The 22,666-nt window shown below is 46.4% G+C and overlaps 1 protein-coding gene across 5 annotated transcripts in view; it reads left to right on the forward strand.

The window, feature by feature from the left end:
• Window positions 1–22,666, forward strand: part of LOC142651276 (uncharacterized) — a 290,189-nt gene that overhangs the window by 146,502 nt on the left and 121,021 nt on the right. For all 5 annotated transcript variants that reach the window (XM_075825742.1, XM_075825741.1, XM_075825743.1 and 2 more), the window contains 2 exons: window positions 21,966–22,057; window positions 22,164–22,278. In XM_075825742.1, the coding sequence (XP_075681857.1) occupies window positions 21,966–22,057; window positions 22,164–22,278 (207 nt within the window). The remainder of the gene's footprint in view (window positions 1–21,965; window positions 22,058–22,163; window positions 22,279–22,666) is intronic.

Here is a 22,666-nt window from a genome sequence, read left to right on the forward strand (position 1 = left end):
TGTCCCGAAGGGTACGTGCGCACGCTCGTGCCCGGTCTTAAAGGGCCAGCGCGCGCACCTGAATTAGATACCAAATTAGCCCATGATCATCCTGGACTATAGGAAGGGCTCTGCCCCTTCCTGCATTGCCTGAGCGTTGTTGTCATATACCTATGTTCGTCTTTGAAAATGGTCCCTTAAGTGTTTTCCTGTTCCCAGTGTTCCCGTTCCTGCTACCTGTATCCCGTGCTATCTCCTGTCAGTGCTGTTTAGAGTTGTTGTGTACTACGCTTTCCTTATTACACCACGTCTGGTGTCTGCCTCCTGTCAAGGTCCCATCCGAGCCTATCTTCGCTACTGTTCGAAGTTACCACAGGTACCCTTATCCGAACTATAGACTTTAACTTGGTATCCTGTTGGCCAGCTGCTATTCCGCCAAGGCGGTACGGCCCAGTGGGTCCACATACCCACAGATCGTGACACTTGTATTTTAAATTCTGTTCAGAAATGCCACCGAAAGCCCAATCACGTAATGCTGGAAGCTCTGTAGTTTCGTTCTACATGATGACGTGCCGACACAGCCCTGCGTGACTACTGCCTTCCCTTCTCCTGTTGTGGGTGTCGGCGCATCATCAATCAGGTGACCTAGAGGGGCTGGCACTGTGACTACTGCTCTCTTAAGCCAGTACCCTCCTTAGTCCCGGCCGCATGCACAGCCGATCAGAGTCAAGGAATGGGTGTGGAATAGGCTGCAGTCAGGTAAGAAAACCATGATGGGATATGATAGTCCACATACCCACAGATCGTGACAGTACGCTCAGGCCATTGACCCCGCTCGTCAATCTGAGACCATGACGACGTCACAAGTGATGCATGCGGATATGCTAGACCTCCTCTCTCGACAGGACCAACTCCTCCAGGCGTTGAACATTATTGCACGTCAGCTGGATGTGCAAGCTGTCGTTCCTCCTATTACACTACCTGGCAGTACGTACCCTCCGACTACACCTCCTGGCAGTGCTGATCCTCAATTTTCTCTGCCACTACCTCATCGCTATGATAGAGATGTGAGGACCTGCAGGGGATTTTTGAACCAGTGCCAGATCCACTTCAGTCTGTATGCAAGAGCATTTTTTACTGATGGCGCAAGGGTCGCTTTCATCGTCTCTCTCCTCACTGTCAGGGACCTAGCATTGGCGAACCCTATCTGGGAACGACAAGGACCAGAGACCCCTGATTTCCATGGGTTCCTATGGACATTTCGTATGCTATTTGAGGAACCTAGACGAGTCTCGTCGGCAGCCGTCTCTTTGCTGAACTTTCGCCAGGGAGACACTTCCGTGGGCGAGTACACCATTCACTTCCGCACCCTAGCGGGAGAGTTGTTATGGAACAACGATGCCTAGGTGGCAACATTTTGGCAGGGACTGTCCCCCGAGAATAAGGATGAGCTTGCCGCCCGAGATCTGCCATCTACCCTGGACGATCTCATTCTTCTGGCTGCCTGGATTGACATTAGGATCTGAGAGAGGTTCCAAGAGGCTCGTCGGGAGGGAGGACTCCCTAGTCCGGCTCCCACATTTCAGCAACCCCTATTGTCTTCATCAGCTTTTCCACCTAAGGAGTCTTTGAAGATGGATCATTTCATACTGTCTGTCCAGGAGAGACAGCGCAATCACACTTCGTGACTCTGTCTGTATTGCGGCCTCAGAGGCCGTCTTGTGCGTCTGTGCCCCCAAAAGCCCCAGAACCTAGGGTTGTTTGGAGAGACACCTCTGGGTGAGGAGGGACTTTCTTCCAAATTGTCCATCCCCGTGACCATAGTGTCCGGCGAGAAAACCCACCGGGTCTCTGCCTATCTGGATTCGCAGCTAACTTTATTCAGAGAGACCTGGTGGATCTTCTTGAGTTGCCTAAAAACCCGGTGGAGAGGCCTTTGATCGTTGCCTCAGTGAATGGACTGCCTCTGCCAGACCCGATTGTAGCAGTGACCAAACCACTGAAGCTCCAAGTGGGTGCCCTTCATTCCTAGCTCATCTATTTTATTTTTTTTGTCCTGTCCAAGGCTGTCAACCTTGTTCTGCTGGGCCTGCCCTGGCTCGGTCTACATGCCCCACTTCTGGACTGGAATTCTGGAGAGGTTCTCCAGTGGGGTTCCAGGTGCCTCAACCGCTGGTTGGGGCAGAGCCATCCGGCCCAGCCTCCCCAGTCTCAGTCATTGGCAGAATTACCTTCTCACTACTCACAGTTTGCGGATGTCTTTAACAAGAAGGAGGCTGAGACGCTGCCTGCACACCGGGCATATGACTGTCCTATTGACCTGGTTCCTAACGCATCCCTTCCCTGTAGGAGGGTATACACTCTCTCCTTGCCAGAGACTCAGTCTTTGTCCGCCTATATTAAGGAGAATTTGGAGAGGCGTTTCATATGGAAATCCTCCTCCCCGGCCGGGGCCGGGTTCTTCTTCGTCAAAAAGAAGGACGAATCTCTGCGACCCTGCATCGACTACCGGGGTCTCAACCAGATCATGGTAAAAAATAGATATCCGTTCCTATTGATTTCAGAACTGTTTGAACGCATACGAGGAGCCAAAAAAAATTCTAAGCTAAACCTGCTGGGGGCTTACAACCTAATCCGGATCCGCAGGGATGACGAATGAAAGACGGCATTTAACACCCGTGATGGGCACTATGACTACCTGGTAATGCCCTTCGGCCTGTGTAACGCTCCCACTGTCTTCCAAGTGTTCGTTAATGACATTTTCCATGACCTCCTCTATGTCTGTGTTGTGGTCTGTCTTGATGACATATTGATTTTTTCTCCAGATCCGATGACTCATCAGAGACATGTCCGTCAAGTATTGCTGCGATTAAGGGAGAATCGCCTGTACACCAAGCTGGAGAAGTGTGTGTTTGAGAGAGATTCTCTACCCTTCCTGGGCTATATCATCTCGGATCAAGGCCTCAAGATGGATCCTGAGAAGGTAAAGGCCATCCTGAAATGGCCATGTCCTCAAGGCTTAAGGTCCATATAGCGTTTCCTGGGATTCGCAAATTTCTAACGGCAGTTCATCCCAGACTTCTCCTCACTGACATCTCCCATCCCTACCCTCACCAAAAAAGGCATTAACGCCAAGGTGTGGACTCCAGAAGCGGAATCTGCATTTAAAAGCCTGAAGAGTGCCTTCACGTCAGCCTCTATCCTCCATCATCGTGATGTATCTCGCTAATTTTCATTGGAGGTGGACGCCTCCTCTGTTGGTGCTGGTACACTCCTGTTCCAGAGAGGTTCCAAGGGCAAGGCAGTGATATGTGGCTATTACTCTAAACTCTTCTCTTCCACAGAACGCAACTACTCGATTGGGGATCGGGAGTTACTGGCCATCAAATTGGCCCTGGAGGAGTGGAGACATCTACTAGAGGGCGCAATTCATCCCATCCTGATATTCACGGACCACAAGAATCTCACCTATCTCCAGACGGCTCAACGGCTGAACCCTCGTCAGGCCAGGTGGTCACTGTTCTTTGCCCGGTTCCAGTTTGAGCTCCACTACCGTCCGGCTGACAAGAATGTGAGGGCCGATGCCTTATCCAGGTCGTTCGAGACAGAGGACACCATGGAGTCTCCACAAAATATTATTGATCCGTCTTGCATTGTCTCTGTCAACCTCCTGCAAGTTAGAGACATCCCACCGGGGAGGACTTTTGTGCGCCTGGCAGACAGACGGAGAATCCTCCGCTGGGGACACAGCTCCAGACTGGCAGGTTACACGGGTACCCGTAAGACCCAAGACCTGATTGCCCGTCATTTCTGGTGGCCCACGCTGCCCAAAGACATCATGGACTTTGTTTTGTCCTGCTCTGTGTGCGCAGCTAACAAGGTTGCTCACTCCAAACCGGCTGGCCTGCTCCAGCCGCTGCCTGTGCCCGATACTCCCTGGCAGCATATAGCAATGGACTTTTTTACGGACCTGCCTCCCTCTGTGGGATGCAGTATGGTCTAGGGGGTGGTGGACCGATTTTCGAAGATGGCTCACTTCGTTCCGCTGACAGGTCTACCTTCTGCTTCCCGACTGGCCAACCTCTTCATCCAACACATCTTCCGCCTGCACGGCTTACCTCGGCATATCGTGTCTGATCGGGGGCTTAAGTTCACCTCAAGGTTCTGGAGAGCCCTCTGTAAACTCCTCAATGTAAAGATGGACTTTTCCTCAGCCTACCATCCCCAGTCCAATGGTCAAGTCGAGAGGATCAATCAGATCATGGAGAACTACCTACGACACTTCATCTCAAGGCAGCATGATGACTGGGTGCAGCTTCTTCCTTGGGCCGAGTACTCGTACAATAACCATACAAGCGAGTCCACAAGAACTACACCGTTCTTCATCGTCTACGGCCAACACCCACAAATTCCTCTCCCAGTGTCCGTTACGTCCGAGGTGCCCGCAGCTGATTCTGCTTTTAGGGACTTCCTGCAGATCTGGCAGTAGACCTGATCCTCCATTCTGCTGGTGGTCGATCGCATGAAATGTAAGTCGGACACGAGGAGAAGAGAACCCCCACCCCCCAGTTTCTTCCAGGTAACAAGGTCTGGCTGTCCTCCAGAAATATCCAGCTAAGAGTGTCATCAGACAAGTTTGCTCCCAGGTTCCTCGGATCCTCGAGATCTTGCAACAGAACAACCCTGTCTCCTACAAGCTTTGGCTGCCTCCTACCCTCAAGATCCCCAACTCCTTCCATGTCTCCCTCCTGGAGCCTGTGGTCCTGAACCGCTACACCAAGATTCCTAGTCCTGCAGTTGCTCCCTGTGGTTCATCGGATACATTCGAGGTTAAGGAGATCCTGGACACCAAGAGAGTAGGAGGAAGAACTTTTTATTTGGTGGATTTAGGGGGTCTGGTCCTGAAGAGAGGTCCTGGCAGCCAGAGGAGAGCCTCAATGTCCCTATCTTCCTGAAGAAGTTTCTCTCTCTCGCTCTGGTCCCAAGAGGAGGGGGGACACTGTTACACCCATGGCCACGGGCCGTCAGGATTTCTCACCTCCTGACGGCCGCAGCCATGGATCAGTGAGCGCTAGCCCGCATCTCTTCCTCAGGATACGCCAGAGCTCACTTCCGCTTCACTCTGCTGTGTCAGGTAGATACCAAATTAGCCCATGATCACCTTGGACTATAAGAAGGGCCCTGCCTCTTCCTGCATTGCCTGAGCGTTGTTGTCATATACCTATGTTTGTCTTTGCAAATGGTCCCTTAAGTGTTTTCCAGTTCCCAGTGTTCCCGTTCCTGCTACCTGTATCCCGTGCTATCTTGTTCCAGTGCTGTTTAGAGTTGGAGTCGTGTTGTGCTGTGTACTACGCCTTCGTTGTTACACCACGTCTGGTGTCTGCCTGCTTCCAAGGTCCCATCCGAGCCTATCTGCGCTACTGTTTGAAGTTACCACAGGTACCCTTATCCGAACTATAGACTTTGACTTGGTATCGTGTTGGCCAGCTGCTATACCGCCAAGGCAGTACAGCCCAGTGGGTCCACATACCCACAGATCGTGACACTTGTATTTTAAATTCTGTTCAGAAATGCCACCGAAAGCCCAATTACGTAATGCTGGAAGCTTTGTAGTTTCGTTCTACATGATGACGCGCCGACACAGCCCTGCATGACTACTGCCTTCCCTTCTCCTGTTGTTGGTGTTGGAGCATCATCAATCAGGTGACCTAGAGGGGCTGGCACTCTGACTTCTGCTCTCTTAAGTCAGTACCCTCCTTAGTCCCGGCCGCATGCACAGCCTATCAGAGGCAAGGATTGGGAGGGGAATAGGCTGCAGTCAGGTAAGAAAAGCATGATGGGATATATAGTTTATCAGTGCAAACTGAATAATTAAGTCCCGGAAGTAGAGGAGCATTGGGCCGCGATATCGTGGGTACGGATGTAGCCATCTTTAACTTGATTCTGGTAACTTGCTGCATAACTTGATTCTTGATTCTGATAACTTGTTGTCACACAACAAAAGCCATTAATATGTCATTGAAAAAGTCAAGATAAGAGATCTAGCCATTGTTTATTTAAAGTGTTAAAAGTCAAGGTAAAGATGGCTACATCTGCAAGTTAATGGCACTAAATTATTATTATTTTCTTTTAGGAAATTATTTAGTACTATGAATATACCATAAATTATATACATGTGATGGGGGATTTTTTTCAATTTTTTTTGGGTTGTCAGACAACCCCTTTAAGTGTGGACTACGAGGGATTGAAAAAAACATCCTTTTTTTTTCCAGATTCTCCATAATTTATGGAGGTTTTGCATCCCTGGAGAAGGGTGCTCAGATTTTTGTTTTTTGCATTGGCGCCCGCTTTCCCATATACACCTGTCTATGTCAATTGGAACTATATTATATGATGTTATGCAATTATTTATCTCTGTTTTGACCTACAAAACAATACTGATTATATAAGACAATTATAAACAGAAAAAGGACATTACTATTTGTTTTCATGGTATAAAAATGTCATATAAGTACATGGGTTACATAGGAAGTAGCTTGCCTATGTTTCTTCTAGAAAATTTTAATTTAAAGAGGCTCTGTCACCAGATTCTTTAATCCCTATCTCCTATTGCATGTGATCGGCGCTGCAATGTAGATAACAGTAAAGTTTTTTGTTTTTTTTTAAAACGTTCATTTTTGGCCAAGTTATGAGGTATTTTATATATATGCAAATGAGCTTTGAAATGGACAACTGGGCGTTTTTTTTTAGTTATGTCCAACTGGGCGTGTATTGTGTTTTTAACTGGGCGTGTTTACGTGTATGACGCTGACCAATCAGTGACCAGTCAGTGTCATACACTCCTCTCCATTCATTTACACAGCAGCGATGTGCAGCCACATACACAGAGATTAACGTTAATCAAGTGTACTGATAATGAATACACATGAAATCCAGCCTGGACGTCATGTGTATTCAGAATCCTGACACTTCTGAATCTTTTCTGTGAGATTTCCAGCAAGGGAAACGAAATCTCGTTTACCTCCGTAATCTCGCGAGATTACGCGTGGCTTGCTGGAATCTCACAGAAAAGATTCAGAAGTGTCAGGATTCTGAATACACATGACGTCCAGGCTGGATTTCATGTGTATTCATTATCAGTACACTTGATTAACGTTAATCTCTGTGAATGTGGCTGCACATCGCTGCTGTGTAAATGAATGGAGAGGAGTGTATGACACTGACTGGTCACTGATTGGTCAGCGTCATTCACGTAAACACGCCCAGTTAAAAACACAATACACGCCCAGTTGGACATAACGAAAAAAAAAACGCCCAATTGTCCATTTCAAAGCTCATTTGCATATATATAAAATAGCTCATAACTTGGCCAAAAATGAACGTTTTTAAAAAAAACAAACACGTTACTGTTATCTACATTGCAGCGCCGATCACATGCAATAGGAGATAGGGATTTGAGAATCTGGTGACAGAGCCTCTTTAACCCGTTAGTGACCGGCCCATCGTGTTTCTACATCGGTCACTAACGGGCCTTATTCCGATGCCATAGACTTTTTACGTCGCGGCATCGGAATAAGTTTACAGAGCAGGGAGCTGTCAAATCTCCCTGCTCTCAGCTGCTAGAGGCAGCTGAGGGCTGGGAGCGTCCCTGCTCTGCCGTGTGAGATCGATATTAGTATCGATCTCACACGTTTAACCCCTCAGATGCGGTGCTCAATAGCGAGCACCGCATCTGAGTGGTTTTGGAGAGAGGGAGGGAGCTCCCTCTCTCCCCCACCGACAACCGGCAATACGATTGCCGAGTGTCTGTGTCTCTAATGGCAGCCGGGGGTCTAATAAAGGCCCCCAGGCTGCCTGGAGTGAATGCCTGCTACATCATGCCGGAGGCATGTATTATAAATGCGATCGCAGAATCGCATATTATAGTCCCCTCATGGGACTAGTAAAAAAGTGAAAAAAAAGTTTAATAAAGTTAATTTAAAAAAAAAATTGAAAAAAAATGAAAAACCCAGCTTTTCCTCTTACAAAATGCTTTACTATTAAAAAAACAAAATAAAGTTAAAAAGTTACACATATTTGGTATCGCCGCGTCCGTAACGACCCCGACTATAAATCTATTACATTATTTAACCCGCACGGTGAACGCCGTAAAAAATGTAATAAAAAACGATGGAAAAATTGCTGTTTTCTGTGAATACTGACTTTAAAAAAATTTAATAAAAAGTGATCAAAAAGTCGCATCTACTCCAAAATGGTACCAATAAAACTACAAGTCGTCCCGCAAAAAAAAAGCCCTCATCCAAGCGCATCGGCGAAAAAATTAAAACGTTACGGCTCTTCAAATATGGAGACGCAAGAACAAATAATTTAGAAAAAAAAGCGTTTTTACTGTGTAAAAGTAGTAAAACATACAAAAACTATACAAATTTGGTATCGTTGCAATCGTAACAACCCGCTGAATAAAGTTATTGTGTTATTTATACCACACGGTAAACGGCGTAGATTTAGGACGCAAAAAAGAGTGGCGAAATTTCAGTTTTTTTTCTATTCCCCCCCCAAAAAAAAGTTAATAAAAGTTAATCAATAAATAATATGTACCTAAAAATGGTGCTATTAAAAAATACAACTTGTCCCGCAAAAAACAAGACCTTATACAGCTATGTCGACGCAAAAATAAGAAGGTTATAGCTCTTGGAATGCGACGATTGAAAAACGTAAAAAGTAGCTTGGTCATTAAGGTCCAAAATAGGCTGGTCATTAAGGGGTTAAAACTATTTCCGTGCATAGCTTTAAGACATAACAGCAGAAAGTAATTAGGAAGTTCTTTAATGTATTTATTTATTCTGCTTTTAACCCCGTTTTTCTCACTATCACCAGTTAATCATCTCAATTAGACAGATTTTTTGCCAGGGTGGATATAATTTTTTTTGTCATTATGTGCTTGACTTGTGCCCATGAAATTTAGCAGAACAAACCTACGGATTCAGGGCAAACAGCTAATGAGTTCTTAACATAAGTCTATTATTCATCAAATAAAAAAATAATACTAGCAGCAGACAACCTGCAGAAGAGTTAAAGGGTTTTCCCATAAGAGACATTTGAAACCAGCCGCCACCCCCTCCTGAACTATAATTTTATCTTCCTCTATAGGACGCAGATGAAATTACATGCAAAAGCACTGCAAAAGGGCTAAAGTGGCCGCTTGCGTCGTTGAAAGCCGCTGATTGGCAGGGCAAAATGCCTTGCACTGCTATTCAGCGCCTTTTAATGACAAAAGCGCTGCTTGCGTCGTTCAGCCCCAGCAGACCTGCTCAGAAGAGAGCAGGCCTGCATTGCATCTGTGGGGCACTATCTACCTGGGTGGCTATATGTGGGGCACTATCTACAGAGGGGCTATAAGTGGAGGACTATCTACAGGGGGGCTATATGTGGGACACTATCTACAGGGGGGCTGTAAAGGATTTGCCTGACACAGCTTCTGTGTCGACGTCCGTGGTTAATCAGCCTGCATCTGTGCCTAGCTCTGCTAGAGTGACTCGTTCTGCTACCACTAAGGCTGGGAGGCTGAGGAGTGGGAGAACCTATCACAACCTGGCCAGACGGTTCTAGCTCCCGCCCTTGATCTATGTATACCTGCATTTGCTGCTTGTCCTGTGCCTGTGATTCTCTCTGGTTCCTGGCTCTGCTGTTCCTGCTACTTACAATTGACCTGCTTCATATCGACCCTGGCTTGATTGACTGACTATTCTTCTTTTCTGCTTTTGTTACCACGTACTCTCCTGATTTGACTCGGCTCGTTCACTACTCCTGTTGCTCACGGTGTTGCCGTGGGCAACTGTCCCACTTCCCTCTCTTCTGTGTACCCTGTCTTGTGTTGTCTGTCTTGCACATATTGAGTGTAGGGGCCGTCGCCCAGTTGTACGCCGTCGCCTAGGACGGGCCGTGCAAGTAGGCCGGGACTGGGTTGCGGGTAGTTTAGGGCTCACTTGTCCGTCTCCCTATCCAGTCATTACAGGGGCTGTATGTGAGGCACTATCTACTGGGGGCTATATATGGGGCACTATCTATAGAGGGCTGTATGTGGGGCACTATCTACAAGGGCTACTATTTAAAGGGGGATCTATGGGGGCCACTATCTACAGGGGCATCTATGTAGGGCACTATCTACATTGGGCTCTAAGGGGGCACTATCTACAGGGGTTCTATGGGGGCAGTAACTACAGGAGGCTCTGTCAGGGCACTGTCTACAGTGGGCTCTATGTTGGGCACTGCCTGCAAGGGGCTCTATGTGAGGCACTGTCTACAGGGGGCTCCATGTGGGGCACTGTCTACAGGGGGCTCTATGGGGGGCACTGTCTAAAGGATGCTCTATGGGGGGTACTATCCACAGGGGGCTCTATGTGGGCACCATCTACATGGGGCACTTGTGAGTGTATGATACGGTGTATCGTGCTATAATCAGGGACACAGTGTATGGTGCTATTATAATTAGGGACACAGTGTATGGTGCTATTATAATTAGAGGTGCAGTGCATGGCGCTATTATATTTAGGGGCATAGTGCGTGGCACCATGAGAATTTTATCTTCGTTTATTGGTGCAGAAATGTTTACAAAGTGAGAAGCTGAAAACATCTGAGCGGAAAACTGCAGAAATGGGCTTTGGTCGGGAGAAGTCATCATAGAGGTCTGGACTGGTTGGAGATCAAAAGAAAAAAAGAATGACTAGAATCTAAGAAGACGTCACCCGTGAGTCACTCAATGTAAATGTTTATTCTGCCTCTAATCTGTATTGTAGTCAATGTATGATCTGCAGTGAGATGATGGGTGGTATGATTTTTTTTGTGAAACAGCAACTCCCAGCATACCTTGCAATTGTTTGGGCCGTGCTGGGAGCTGTAGTTTTACGCCGTACAAAAGTGCACGGCAGGGGTTGCACTAAATTCAGCTGTATTTGTGCTGGTGCTGTATTTACGTACTAAGCTTGGTTCTGGTGCTGTATTTATGTACTGAGCTTGGTTTTGCTGCTGTACATATGTACTGAGCTTGGTTCTGGTGCTTTATATATGTACTGAGCTTGGTTGTAGTACTGTATTTATGTACTGAACCTGGTTCTTGTGTTGCTTATATGTACTGAACTTTGTTCTGGTGTTGTATTTATGTACTGAGCTTAGTTCTGGTGCTGTATATATGTACTGAGCTTGGTACTGGTGCTGTGTATATGTACTGAGCTTTTTTATGGTGTTGTATTTATGTACTGAGCTTGGTTCTGGTGATGTATTTACATACTGAGCATGGTTCTGGTGCTGTATTTATGTACTGAGCATGGTTCTGGTCCTGTATGTATGTACTGAGCATGGTTCTGGTGCTGTATATATATATATAATAAATATATATAATTGTGACAATGTGATTTTCTTTTTTTTTATTTTATATAATCTATCTCTCACTGGTAAAATTAACCTAGCCTAAAAATTCTAGACTGTTCATGTCTTTGACAGTGGGCAAACTTACAAAATCAGCAAGGGATCAAATACTTATTTCCTTCACTGTATGTACTGAGCTTTGTTCTGGTGCTGTATTTATGTACTGAGCATGGTTCTTGCCACGATCTGTGTGTATGTGGACCCACTGGACCGTACCGCCGTAGCGGGATAGCAGCTGGCCAAACAGGATATCAGGTAAAGTCTATAGTCGGAGCAAGGGTACCTGTTAAAGTTCAGTAGCTATGGTTAGGCTCGGATGGGACCTCGGCAGCAGACACCAGGCGTGGTGTAACACAGCAGGTGTAGTATACGGCACAACACAACTCCAACTCACTATGGCACAGGACCAAGGTGGCACGGGATACAGGTAGCAGGTATGGGAACACTGGGAACTGGAAAACACTAAGGGACCATTTGCAAAGATTAACACGGTTAAACACAACAACGCTCAGGCAATGAATGAAGGGACAGGGCCCTTCTTATAGTCCGGGGTGATCATGGGCTAATTTGACATACTTTTCAGGTGCGTGCGCTAGCCCTAAAGGACACAGCAAAGTGAAGTGGAAGTGACTGCTGGCGTCTCGTGAGGAGGAGATGTGGGCCAGCGCTCACTGATCCACGGCAGCGACCGTTGGGGGGTGAGTAATCCCGACGGTCCGCAGCCATGGGTGTCACAGTTCTGGTCCTGTATTTATGTGCTGAGGTTTGTTCTGGGGCTGTATTTATTACTGAGCTTGGTTCTGGTGCTGTATGTATGTATTGAGCTTTGCTCTAGTACTGTAATTATATAGGATATATTTATAATAACAAAATTGCAGGGCAGGTGGAATTGTTGCAATTCATTGTATATTTAATGGGAACCTGTCTGGTAGTTTTAACCACTTGAACCGCCACCATGTGGTAATACATGACCTGACAATATTTCCAAACATTCCCTTGTATGTTTTTTTCAGATGCAGCAAAATCTATAAAATCAACTTTTAAAACGGCGCACACTATATGCTAATTACTCATTAAAGGGTCATGGGGCGGTGCTGCTATCCTGAAGAGTCACATAGTCCTGACTCCAATCCCACCTTTCCATGCTTGATTGACACCCCCCTGGTTGTTATACATCACTACCAGCCTCCTCCAACTTTCTCAGATGCGCCATTGCCTTGTAATACTTTGGCACGCACCATGCAGCGAGATGTACTCTGCCCGGCTTCATTTCTGCACTGTGCATGCCAGGGGAGTAAAAGGCAACAACACATCTGCAAGAGCTGGAGGAATCTGCCAGTGATGTAGAACAGCCAGGTGGATGTCAATCAAAATCTGGCAGGAGCCAGTTACATTTTCGCCTCAGGCAGCAGAAAAGCTAGAATTGGCCTTGGATACAGCTGCTTTGTATACAGAATACAGAGCAGCTGTATCTCAAAAAGTAAAATGAATTTTTAATAAAAACTATTTATAAAGTTGCAACAATCGCACTGACCTATTAAAAAAATATATATACAATCCCTTTCAAAGGTTTTCATAGCCTTTAAAATGATCCATGGGATAAACTCTTTAAGGACATGCACTATGAGTAATTTTGTAATATAACCCAATTAGGCCCCATGCACACAACCATATTTTTCATCTCTAATTACAGACCGATTCATTTCTTTGGGCTACGGACACCTTTCCGTATTTTTACGGATGGGTGCCTGTTCCGTTGAAATGATCCATAAAATATAGAACATGTTCTATTCTTGTCTGTAATTATGGCACGGACTCCCCATAAAAGTCTATGGGAGCTTACGTAATTACGGACGGCTACGGATGTGCACCCGTAGCCGTCCGTAATTATGGAAGCGTTGCTAGGCGATGCCAGGTTTGCAGATGTTTCACATCATTTGTGGTTTCCTTCTTGTTTTGCTGATCCGTATATACGGATGCTCTACGGACCGTATTTTTGGATACCGTTCTGTATATGCTGATAAGTTGTGGATGACTACAGATCCGTATTTAGGTCACATGCACACGACCGTAGCCATGTGCACGGACGTGATTTTCGTGTCGGCCGGCCGCGGAGTGTCATTAGCGCACCGCCCGCAAATCGCGGGCCGGGCACAAGGCCGTGTGCATTATTTTCTATGAGCCTGCACCGCAGAACACGGCTGTAATAAGACATGTCCGTTCTTTCTGCGGTCCGGACTTCTGGGCCATGCACGGACTGTGGAAACCAGGGTCGTGTGCTTGGGCCCATAGAAATGAATGGGGCTGCAATTCTCCCGTGAATTTTCGGGCGAATTGCGGCCGCAAAAGCATGTTCGTGTGCATGGGGCCTTACAGACAGTATTTATGGATGGATGAAAATACAGTCGTGTGCATGGGGCCTTACTGAAATCACACTTACTAGTACTACAGTGCAGAATATAGGCACTTTTTATGCTGCCTGTAGCATATAAATACAGAAGTAGAGGCAGGGGTATGTAAGGGCAAAATACTAAGGACTCATGCACACGATCGTAGCCGTGTGCACGGCCCGTGATTGCGGCATGGACGGGTGCGGAGTGTCATTCGCGGGCTGAACGCAATATCTCGGATCATGCAAACATTGTTTTCAAAGAGCCCGGACCACAAACCCGGACCGTATAATGACTTGTACTACCTTTATGTGGTCCGGTTTCCGGCCAATGTACCGACTGTGGAAACCACGGTCATGTGCATGAGCCCATAGAAATGAATGGGTCCGCAATTCACCCGCAGATTTGCGGGTGAATTGTGGATGCAAAAACACGTTCGTGTGCATGAGGCCTAAAATGTAAAATGTGTTTAAAATAAAAAAAAGCCAAAAAAAGTAAAAACAGACCCAAGTTATTCTTCTAAAAGCTAAATGTTCTCAAATACCCAGGACAATGGAAGAAAACAGGAAAATTAATGATTGGGAGTTTTAATGGGATAGAAAACAGTGCTCTGAGCTTTTCTGCTTGCAAATCATGCACAGGGGAAGCAAAGTGCGAATGACTGCACAATTGTAAAGAAATGGACCATACAAATGTTCACTGGGGTGTAAAGCTAGTCATGCATTGTGTATTAAATAGGGTCACAGACAAATATAAGATGGCTGCATCATGCGGTGGAAACGTTATAATTATGATCTCCTTCAGAATAAATGTTCTTTCTATTCAGTAGGTTATAAGATGAGCTGTTAATATCACTCATATATGCATGCAAATCTTTATAAAGATTCTCCAAACTGAAGATATGTAAGATGATTAATGGGGAAAGGGATTCTTCTGGACTGTCAGTCATTTATAGCCATGACAGAAAACAACAGATTGTATCCAACGACACAGCTAATAAAGCTAAAACTATTCATAGGGACATTGATAAAAGTTAACATTCTGACATCATTATGTTTGTGGCTTGAAGTCATTGTTTTCCGACCAAAAGAAATTGGTTCCATTGATCATAACCGGTTTAGGTCTTGTTGTACAATTTGCTGATTAAACACATTGATCATAGCATTTAAATGGGTTTTCCAGTCCCTAAAAATTGATAGCCTATCCCCAGGATGGGCCATCAATAGCTGATGGGTCGGGGTTCGACTCCCGGGACCCCTGTCGATTAGCTGTTTTGAAGGCGGTGCAGCGCTCGTATGAGCGCTGCTTCCCCTTCAGTTCTACATGCTAACTGTTAGGCATCATTTACACGAGCGTAATATACGCGCGTGCGATGCGCGTGCTTTTCACGCGTGTCGTACGCACCTATATTAGTCTATGTGGCCGTGCAGACAGTCCGTGAGTTTTGCGCAGCGCGAGTGCGTTGCGTAAAACTCACGACATGTCCTATCTTTGTGCGCTGTTCGCGCATCACGCACCCATTGAAGTCAATGGGTGCGTGAAAACCACGCATGCCGCACGGAAGCACTTCCGTGCGAACTGCGTGATTCGCGCAACAGCTGTCAAACTCTGAATGTAAACAGAAAAGCACCACGTTTTTTTCTGTTTACAAACATCCAAACGGAGTGTCATAATGATGGCGGCTGCGCGAAAATCACGCAGCCGCGCATCATACACTGATGACACACGCAGCTGTTAAGTGCCTTTTGCGCACACAAAACGCAGCGTTTTTTGCGTACAGCAAAACGCATACGCTCGTGTAAATCAGGCCTACGGCTGAGTTCACACAGGGCGGATACGTTGCGTAAAAGCACGCAGCGTATCTGCCCTGTGCGCCGCACTGTGGTGCAGCTTTTTGCCCGGAATGTCTACTGCGGAAAACTTCAGCATTCTAGGATAAAGTTTTATCCCAGGAAACCACTTCAGACTGTGATTGGCTGCAGCGGCAGTCACATGGGAAGAAACGTCATCCCAGGAGGCCAGCCTGGAGGAAGAAACACAGACTCCTGGGTAAGTATAAATATTTTTTTTCTGAGTGTCACTTTTTGCAGCGGAATTACTGTGATTCCGCCGCAAAAAAAGCAACATCTGCTATTTCTTGCGGGTTTTACAGCCCCATTGAATTCAATGGGGAAAACCGGCAATAAATAAGCAGCGTTTTACGCAAATACAATTGACATGCTGCGGAAAAATAAAAAAACCCACCTCATGTCATTTTCTGAGCATTATTTTCCGCTCAGTATTTACGCAGCGTGTAGATGAGATTTGTTTTATATCATCCACTTTGCTGCTAATATATTATGCTGCGGATTTTACGCAACTAATTCCGTTGCAGAAAATCCGCAATATTTACGTAATGTGTGAACTGACCCTGAATTTTTAGGGACTGGAAAACCCTTTTAATCAGTTATCATACAAGAAAATACACATGCAGCAACAGGGATATACATAGACATCTTAGTGCAGTGGCGGACACAGACTGCAAAAGGCCCCTGTGCAGATAATGTGCCAGGGCCCCCCCCCCCCCCACCCCGCAAACTTCTCATGGCCGACGGTCCGCTTTCAGCTGCATCGCTGGGTCTCCTAAGTGACCCAACAATGCAGCACTAGCAGCCGGGGCGTCACTAAGGCTGGGTTCACACACACACTATTTACGGACGTAATTTGGGCGTTTTAGCATTGAATTACATCCGAAAATGCGGCTCAAAAGCGTCGGAAAACATCTGCCCATTCATTTGAATGGGTCTTACGATGTTCTGTGCCGATGGTCATTTTTTTTTACGCGCCGCTGTCGAAAGGCGGCGCGTAAAAAACTGCCTGTCACTTCTTCAGATGTAAATGGAGCCGTTTTCCATGGACTCCATGGAAAACCAGCTTCAATTACTTCCGTAGTGGACGCAGCAAAAGACGCCTGCACATGCCATTACGGCTGAAATTACGATAAAAAAGAAATGGAGACAGCACTACCAAATTTTCAAAGTGAAGATCCTTTTATTCCACGGTGCAACGTTTCAGCTCAATACGAGCCTTTCTCAAGCATGAAACGTTGCACCGTGGAATAAAAGGATCTTCACTTTGAAAATTTGGTAGTGCTGTCTCCATTTCTTTTTTATCTTGATTGAGGGGTCACTCGGACTGTGACCCAGGAGACGCGCACCCTCTTGAAAATTTATCCTGTGCTGCTGATCTACACATACCTACGGCTGAAATTACGGTGCTGTTTTCTCCTGAAAACAGCACAGTAATTTCAGCCGTAACAGACGCTGCCGTGTGAACATACCCTCAGGGCTTAAAATGTCCGGGAAATAGCCCCAATACATATGTGTCCGCCCCAAAAAAAAGTGTGTGTATAGGAGACAGCATAGCATATCTATAGCACTACGACCCTATAAACTATGGATAGGATTAGATACAGTGGCTGAGCAGACAGTATCACACATGATAGGATTAGATACAGTGGCTCAGAAGGCAGTATCACACATTATAGGATTAGATACACAGCTCAGCAGACAGTATCACACATGATAGGATTAGATACAGTGGCCCAGCAGACAGTATCACACATGATAGGATTAGATACAGTGGCTCAGCAGACAGTACCACACATGATAGGATTAGATACAGTGGCTCAGCAGACAGTACCACACATGATAGGATTAGATACAGTGGCTCAGCAGACAGTATCACACATGATAGGATTAGATACAGTGGCTCAGCAGACAGTACCACACATTATAGGATTAGATACAGTGGCTCAGCAGACAGTATCACACATGATAGGATTAGATACAGTGGCTCAGCAGACAGTATCACACATGATCGGATTAGATATAGGGCCCAGCACAGTATCATACATGATTGGATTAGATACACAGCTCAGCAGACTGTATCACACATGATAGGATTAGATACAGGGCCCAGCTCGCTGACATTGCGGCTCCAGCGCTGGACCCAGGAAAGGTAAGAATAATAATTTTGCTTCTTTATGTGTTACTGATTATTTTTGTGTGTTTGTGTTTTTTTTACAGGTTCGGTTGTTGGACTTCGGATACGAGGACTTCAATGACGGCGTTTTTTTTATTCTCAATAAAATGGTTAATGAGGGTTGTGTTTTTATTTCAATAAAAAAAATTTCTATGTGCTTGTATCTTTTTAAACTTTATTATCACCGCCTTAGTAATGGCCGCTGGCTGATTGACAACCTCCATTACTAAGGCGAGGCTTAATGTTAGCCGGTGCAGAGTCTACACTAACCCCCATTATTACCCCGGTACCCACCGCCACCAGGGGTACTGGGAAGAGCCGGGTACAAACCAGTACCCGACCAGCTGTAGTGACGGGCAGGCACCGGGGTGGCCGCAGGCTGGTAGTATTAGGCTGGGGAAGGCCAAAAACAGTGGCCCTTCCCACCCTTGTAATGCTGCCTGCTGCTGCTGTGTTGTATCTGGCTGGTTATGAAAATTGGGGGGGACCCGACATCGTTCTTTCCAATTATTTTTTAAATGACGTGGCGTCCCCCCCATTTTCATAACCAGCCAGATACAATAAAGCAGCAGCAGCCTAGCATCACCAGGGTAGGAAGGGCCACTGTATCTGGCCTTTCCCCTCCTGATAATACCAGCCTGCGGCCACCCCAGTGGCCGACCATCACTACAGATGGTCAGGTACTGGATCGTACCCGGCTCTTCCCAGCACCCCTGGTGGCGGTGGGTACCGGGGTAATAAAGGGGGTTAGTGTTAGCCTCTGCACCGGCTAACACTAAGCCCTGCCTTAGCAATGGATGCTGTCAATCAGCCGGCGGCCATTACTAAGGCGGTAGTAATATAGTTTAAAAAAAACCACAAAGACATAGAAAAAATATTTTATTGAAATAAAAAAAAAAAACACAACCCTCATTAACCATTTTATTAATAAAAAAAAAAGCTGTCATCGAAGTAGTCCTGGAATCCGCCGTAGTCCAACGACCGAACCTGTAAGAAAACACACAAAAAATGATTAGTAACACATGTGTTAGGGTATGTGCACACACACTAATTACGTCCGGAATTGACGGACGTATTTCGGCCGCAAGTACCGGACCGAACACACTGCAGGGAGCCGGGCTCCTAGCATCATAGTTATGTACGACGCTAGGAGTCCCTGCCTCGCTGCCGGACAACTGTCCGGTACTGAAAACATGATTACAGTACAGGACAGTTGTCCCACAGCGAGGCAGGGACTCCTAGCGTCGTACATAAGTACGACGCTAGGAGCCCGGCTCCCTGCAGTGTGTTCGGTCCGGTACTTGCGGCCGAAATACATCCGTCACTTACGGACGTAATTAGTGTCTGTGCACATACCCTAAGGCTTAGATACAGGGCCCATGTGTGATACTGTCTGTGGGACCCTGTATCTAAGCCTACCACAAGGTAGGCTTAGATACAGGGTCCAGCAGACAGTAATCTTATACAGTATAAGATTACTGTGTGCTGGGGCCCTGTATCTAAACCTACAGTGTGGTAGGCTTAGATACAGGGCCCAGCAGACAGGATCACGCATGGGCCATGTATCTAAGCCTACCATGTGATTGGCTTAGATACAGGGCCCAGCAGACAGCATCACACAATCTGTGATCCTGTCTCATGGGCCCCCTAAGCCTGCTACATCGTAGGCTTAGGGGTTGTGCAGTCCCTAAACATTGATGGCCTATCCTCAGGATAGGCCATCAATAGCTGATGTGTCGCCCGGGACCCGCAAATCAGCTGTTTTGAAGGGGCCGCAGCACTCGTACGAGAGCTGCTTCCCCTTCATTTCACTACTCGCCCACACTGTGAATCGCCGAAACCGATTCACAGTGTGACCGGAATGAAGTGACAGGAATGAAGGGGAGCAGCTCTCGTACGAGTGCTGCGGCCCCTTCAAAACAGCTGATTGGCGGGTCCCAGGAGTCGGACCCCGCCAGTCAGGGCTATCTTACCTTCCTCTTCGGCCGCGGCGGGAGTTCTGTAGTCTCGATGCTGTGCGCGGCGGCATAGCGCTGTGACGTCATGCGCTGCGCACAGCGCCTGACGTCAGGACCTCCGCTGCGATCCGGAACCAGGAAGGTAAGTAAAGTATGTTACTATAGTAACAGGGGCCCGCGGCCCGAGTTACTATAGTAACTTTTTATTGATGTGGTGCGGGGGGCCGTGGGCCCCCCTGGCTTCGGGGCCCGGTCGCAATTGCGACCGCTGCGACCCCTATAGCTACGCCAGTGGTCCACGGGCCTCTGTCTCAGTCCTCAGCATCGCGCAGCTGAGAACTGAGTCGGCCAGCAGAGGAACGGGCCCCCTTCCCACGCGGGGCCCTTGTGCAGCTGCACCGGCTGCACATGCGGTATGTCCGCCCCTGTCTTAGTGTCCCCTAGCAAACTTTAGAATAAACGCCCACAAATAAGAGAAATAAGAAAGAAACGTCCCATATAAAACTGGATATGCTGTGCCACACAGCCACCACTAGGTGGCGATCACTGCATATGAACTCATGATCATCTATATAGCATTTTATGCAGAGAGCTCCCCTTAGTGGCAGCTTCAGGTACGCAGGATTTTATTAATTGTTAATTATATGTAAAGGGGAGCAGCAGAACGTTTCCAGTCCCCTCTCACTATGTTTTTAGCATTGGCCAGGTCTGCCTCTACTCTATTTTCTTTGTGGATTGTTGTAGATATTTTGCAATGTGTGCCAGTGCCCAATAGTAAAAAGTCAAAAATTAACCTGTGTCTGGCCAGCTTAAGATGGACTGCAGATTTGCCCTCATGAAGGTGAACTTGTGGATTCGCACTGACTAAACAGCTGCCTCACATGCTGATCTGGAGGCCAAAATAAACTATGCCACGCAGCCACTTATATTAATGCTCTTACTAAAATGGCCAAGTCAACCTTGAATGCACCAATGCCACTCATTAGTCACCTATAAGTGGTATTATTTTGAAGTGGAAGCGTCTCGATGTAATAAACAGCTCAGCCATGTAGACCACTGGAACTCACAGAGTACGACCAACAATTGCTGAGGCGCGTGGTGCCTAAAAATCGCCTGTTCTCTGTTGTATCACTCACTCAAGATCAGCAATGCTTCTGGAGGTGACATCAGTACCCGAACTATGCATCGGGATCTTTATGAAATGGTTTTCATGGTCACTGTACATACGCCTAAGATTATCACGTACAATGCCAAGTGTCTGCTGCAGTGGTGTAAAGCACGTCATCACTGGACTCTGAAGGAGGCCGGAGAGCGATACCTACCGGAATCCATAGTGCCCAATGTGACATTTGGTGAAGGAGGGGTAATGGTCTGCGGTGGTTTTTCTGGGTTTAACCCCTTATTTCCACGCATACACAGACATTTTACACAATTGTAGCTTACAACTTTGTCATAATAGTTTGGGGTTCAGCCCTTTCTGTTCCACCATGACTGCGCCCCTGTGCACACAGCGAGCTCCATAAAGACATAGGGTGAGGAGCTTGTTGTGGAGGAACTCGAGCGGCTACACAGAGCCCTGACCTCAACCCCATCAAACACTTTTGGGATGAATTGGAGCCAGTCCCTCTCCTCCAACATCAGCATCTGACCTCACAAATAATCTTTTGGCTGAATGGGTACAAATTCCCACATACACTCCAAAATCTTGGCGGCTGTTGTAGCTGCAAAAGGGACCCAACTGCATATTAACGCCTTTGATTCTGGAATGAGATGTCCAGCAGTCTCATATAGGTGTGATGGTCAGTGGTCCACATCGTTTTTGCCATACAGTATATACTGTATATGATGGATGGATGGATGGATAGATAGATTAGATAGATAGATAGATAGATAGATAGATAGATAGATAGATAGATAGATAGATAGATAGATAGATAGATAGATAGATAGATAGATAGATAGATAGATAATTTATAGTAATAATTGTTTTTGCCCATGGGATCATTCCGTGTATTCATTCTCCCAGGCCAATCTCAGCATCACCCTAATAAGCAGCTTAGTAGACGCATTTTCGTTACCCCTGCATCTATTAGCACTGTATAAAGTCATGGGTCAGCAATAATAAATGACCCATTTAGCACATGATGTGTTTTGTCTCTAACTGTCTCCTTCCGTCTGTCATCGTCTTCAGCTCGAAGTCATTGTACAGTCCCGTCAACTAGACATTATCATGCATCCAGTTATCCAGAAATTAATTGAAATAAAATGGAGATTTTTTGGCAGGTAAGCCTTGAGACCATTTCATTGAGCTAATTGATAGTGCCTGCGGGTATTGCTCTCTCTCAGCTGTTTGAGATGAAAGCCTGCACTATGTTCTCTCTACCCACAGAAAGAAAATCTCTATAATTCTGTCACTGAATCTTCTATTCATCATATCGTGGACAGCTCTGGGAATTGCATCCTCGCTGCCAAGAACAGAGGATGCCCCTTACAAATTTCCAGAGGTACGTCATGGCACGTGTGAGCAGAGAATGGGATTATATCACAGCCATTCCGGAAACCGAAAGTTGTATAAGAACTTCCTACAGCGTTACCCTATATTAACATGCTACTTATTAAGAAGAACTTTTTTTTCAGCGACTCTTATTTACATGGCCTTTAGTTTCTGCAGATAAAGTTCCAGTTTTTATGGGATTGCCTACAAACAATTTTCTAGTGTTCTTTTATAATCCGGTAGATACGTGAGCCTTATCCAAAGCCTCTACCTGCAGTGGAGGACTACAAAGTCCTCCAGTGTCATGAACTGAGAGCATGGATGTCTGTTTACAATTGTTGTCATGCTCTACCTGGTTTTCAATACATTGCCCATGGCCAGGTGATATTTGGGTTTGG

Source organism: Rhinoderma darwinii, chromosome 5 (assembly GCF_050947455.1).
Source record: "Rhinoderma darwinii isolate aRhiDar2 chromosome 5, aRhiDar2.hap1, whole genome shotgun sequence".
Lineage (NCBI taxonomy): Eukaryota > Metazoa > Chordata > Amphibia > Anura > Rhinodermatidae > Rhinoderma > Rhinoderma darwinii.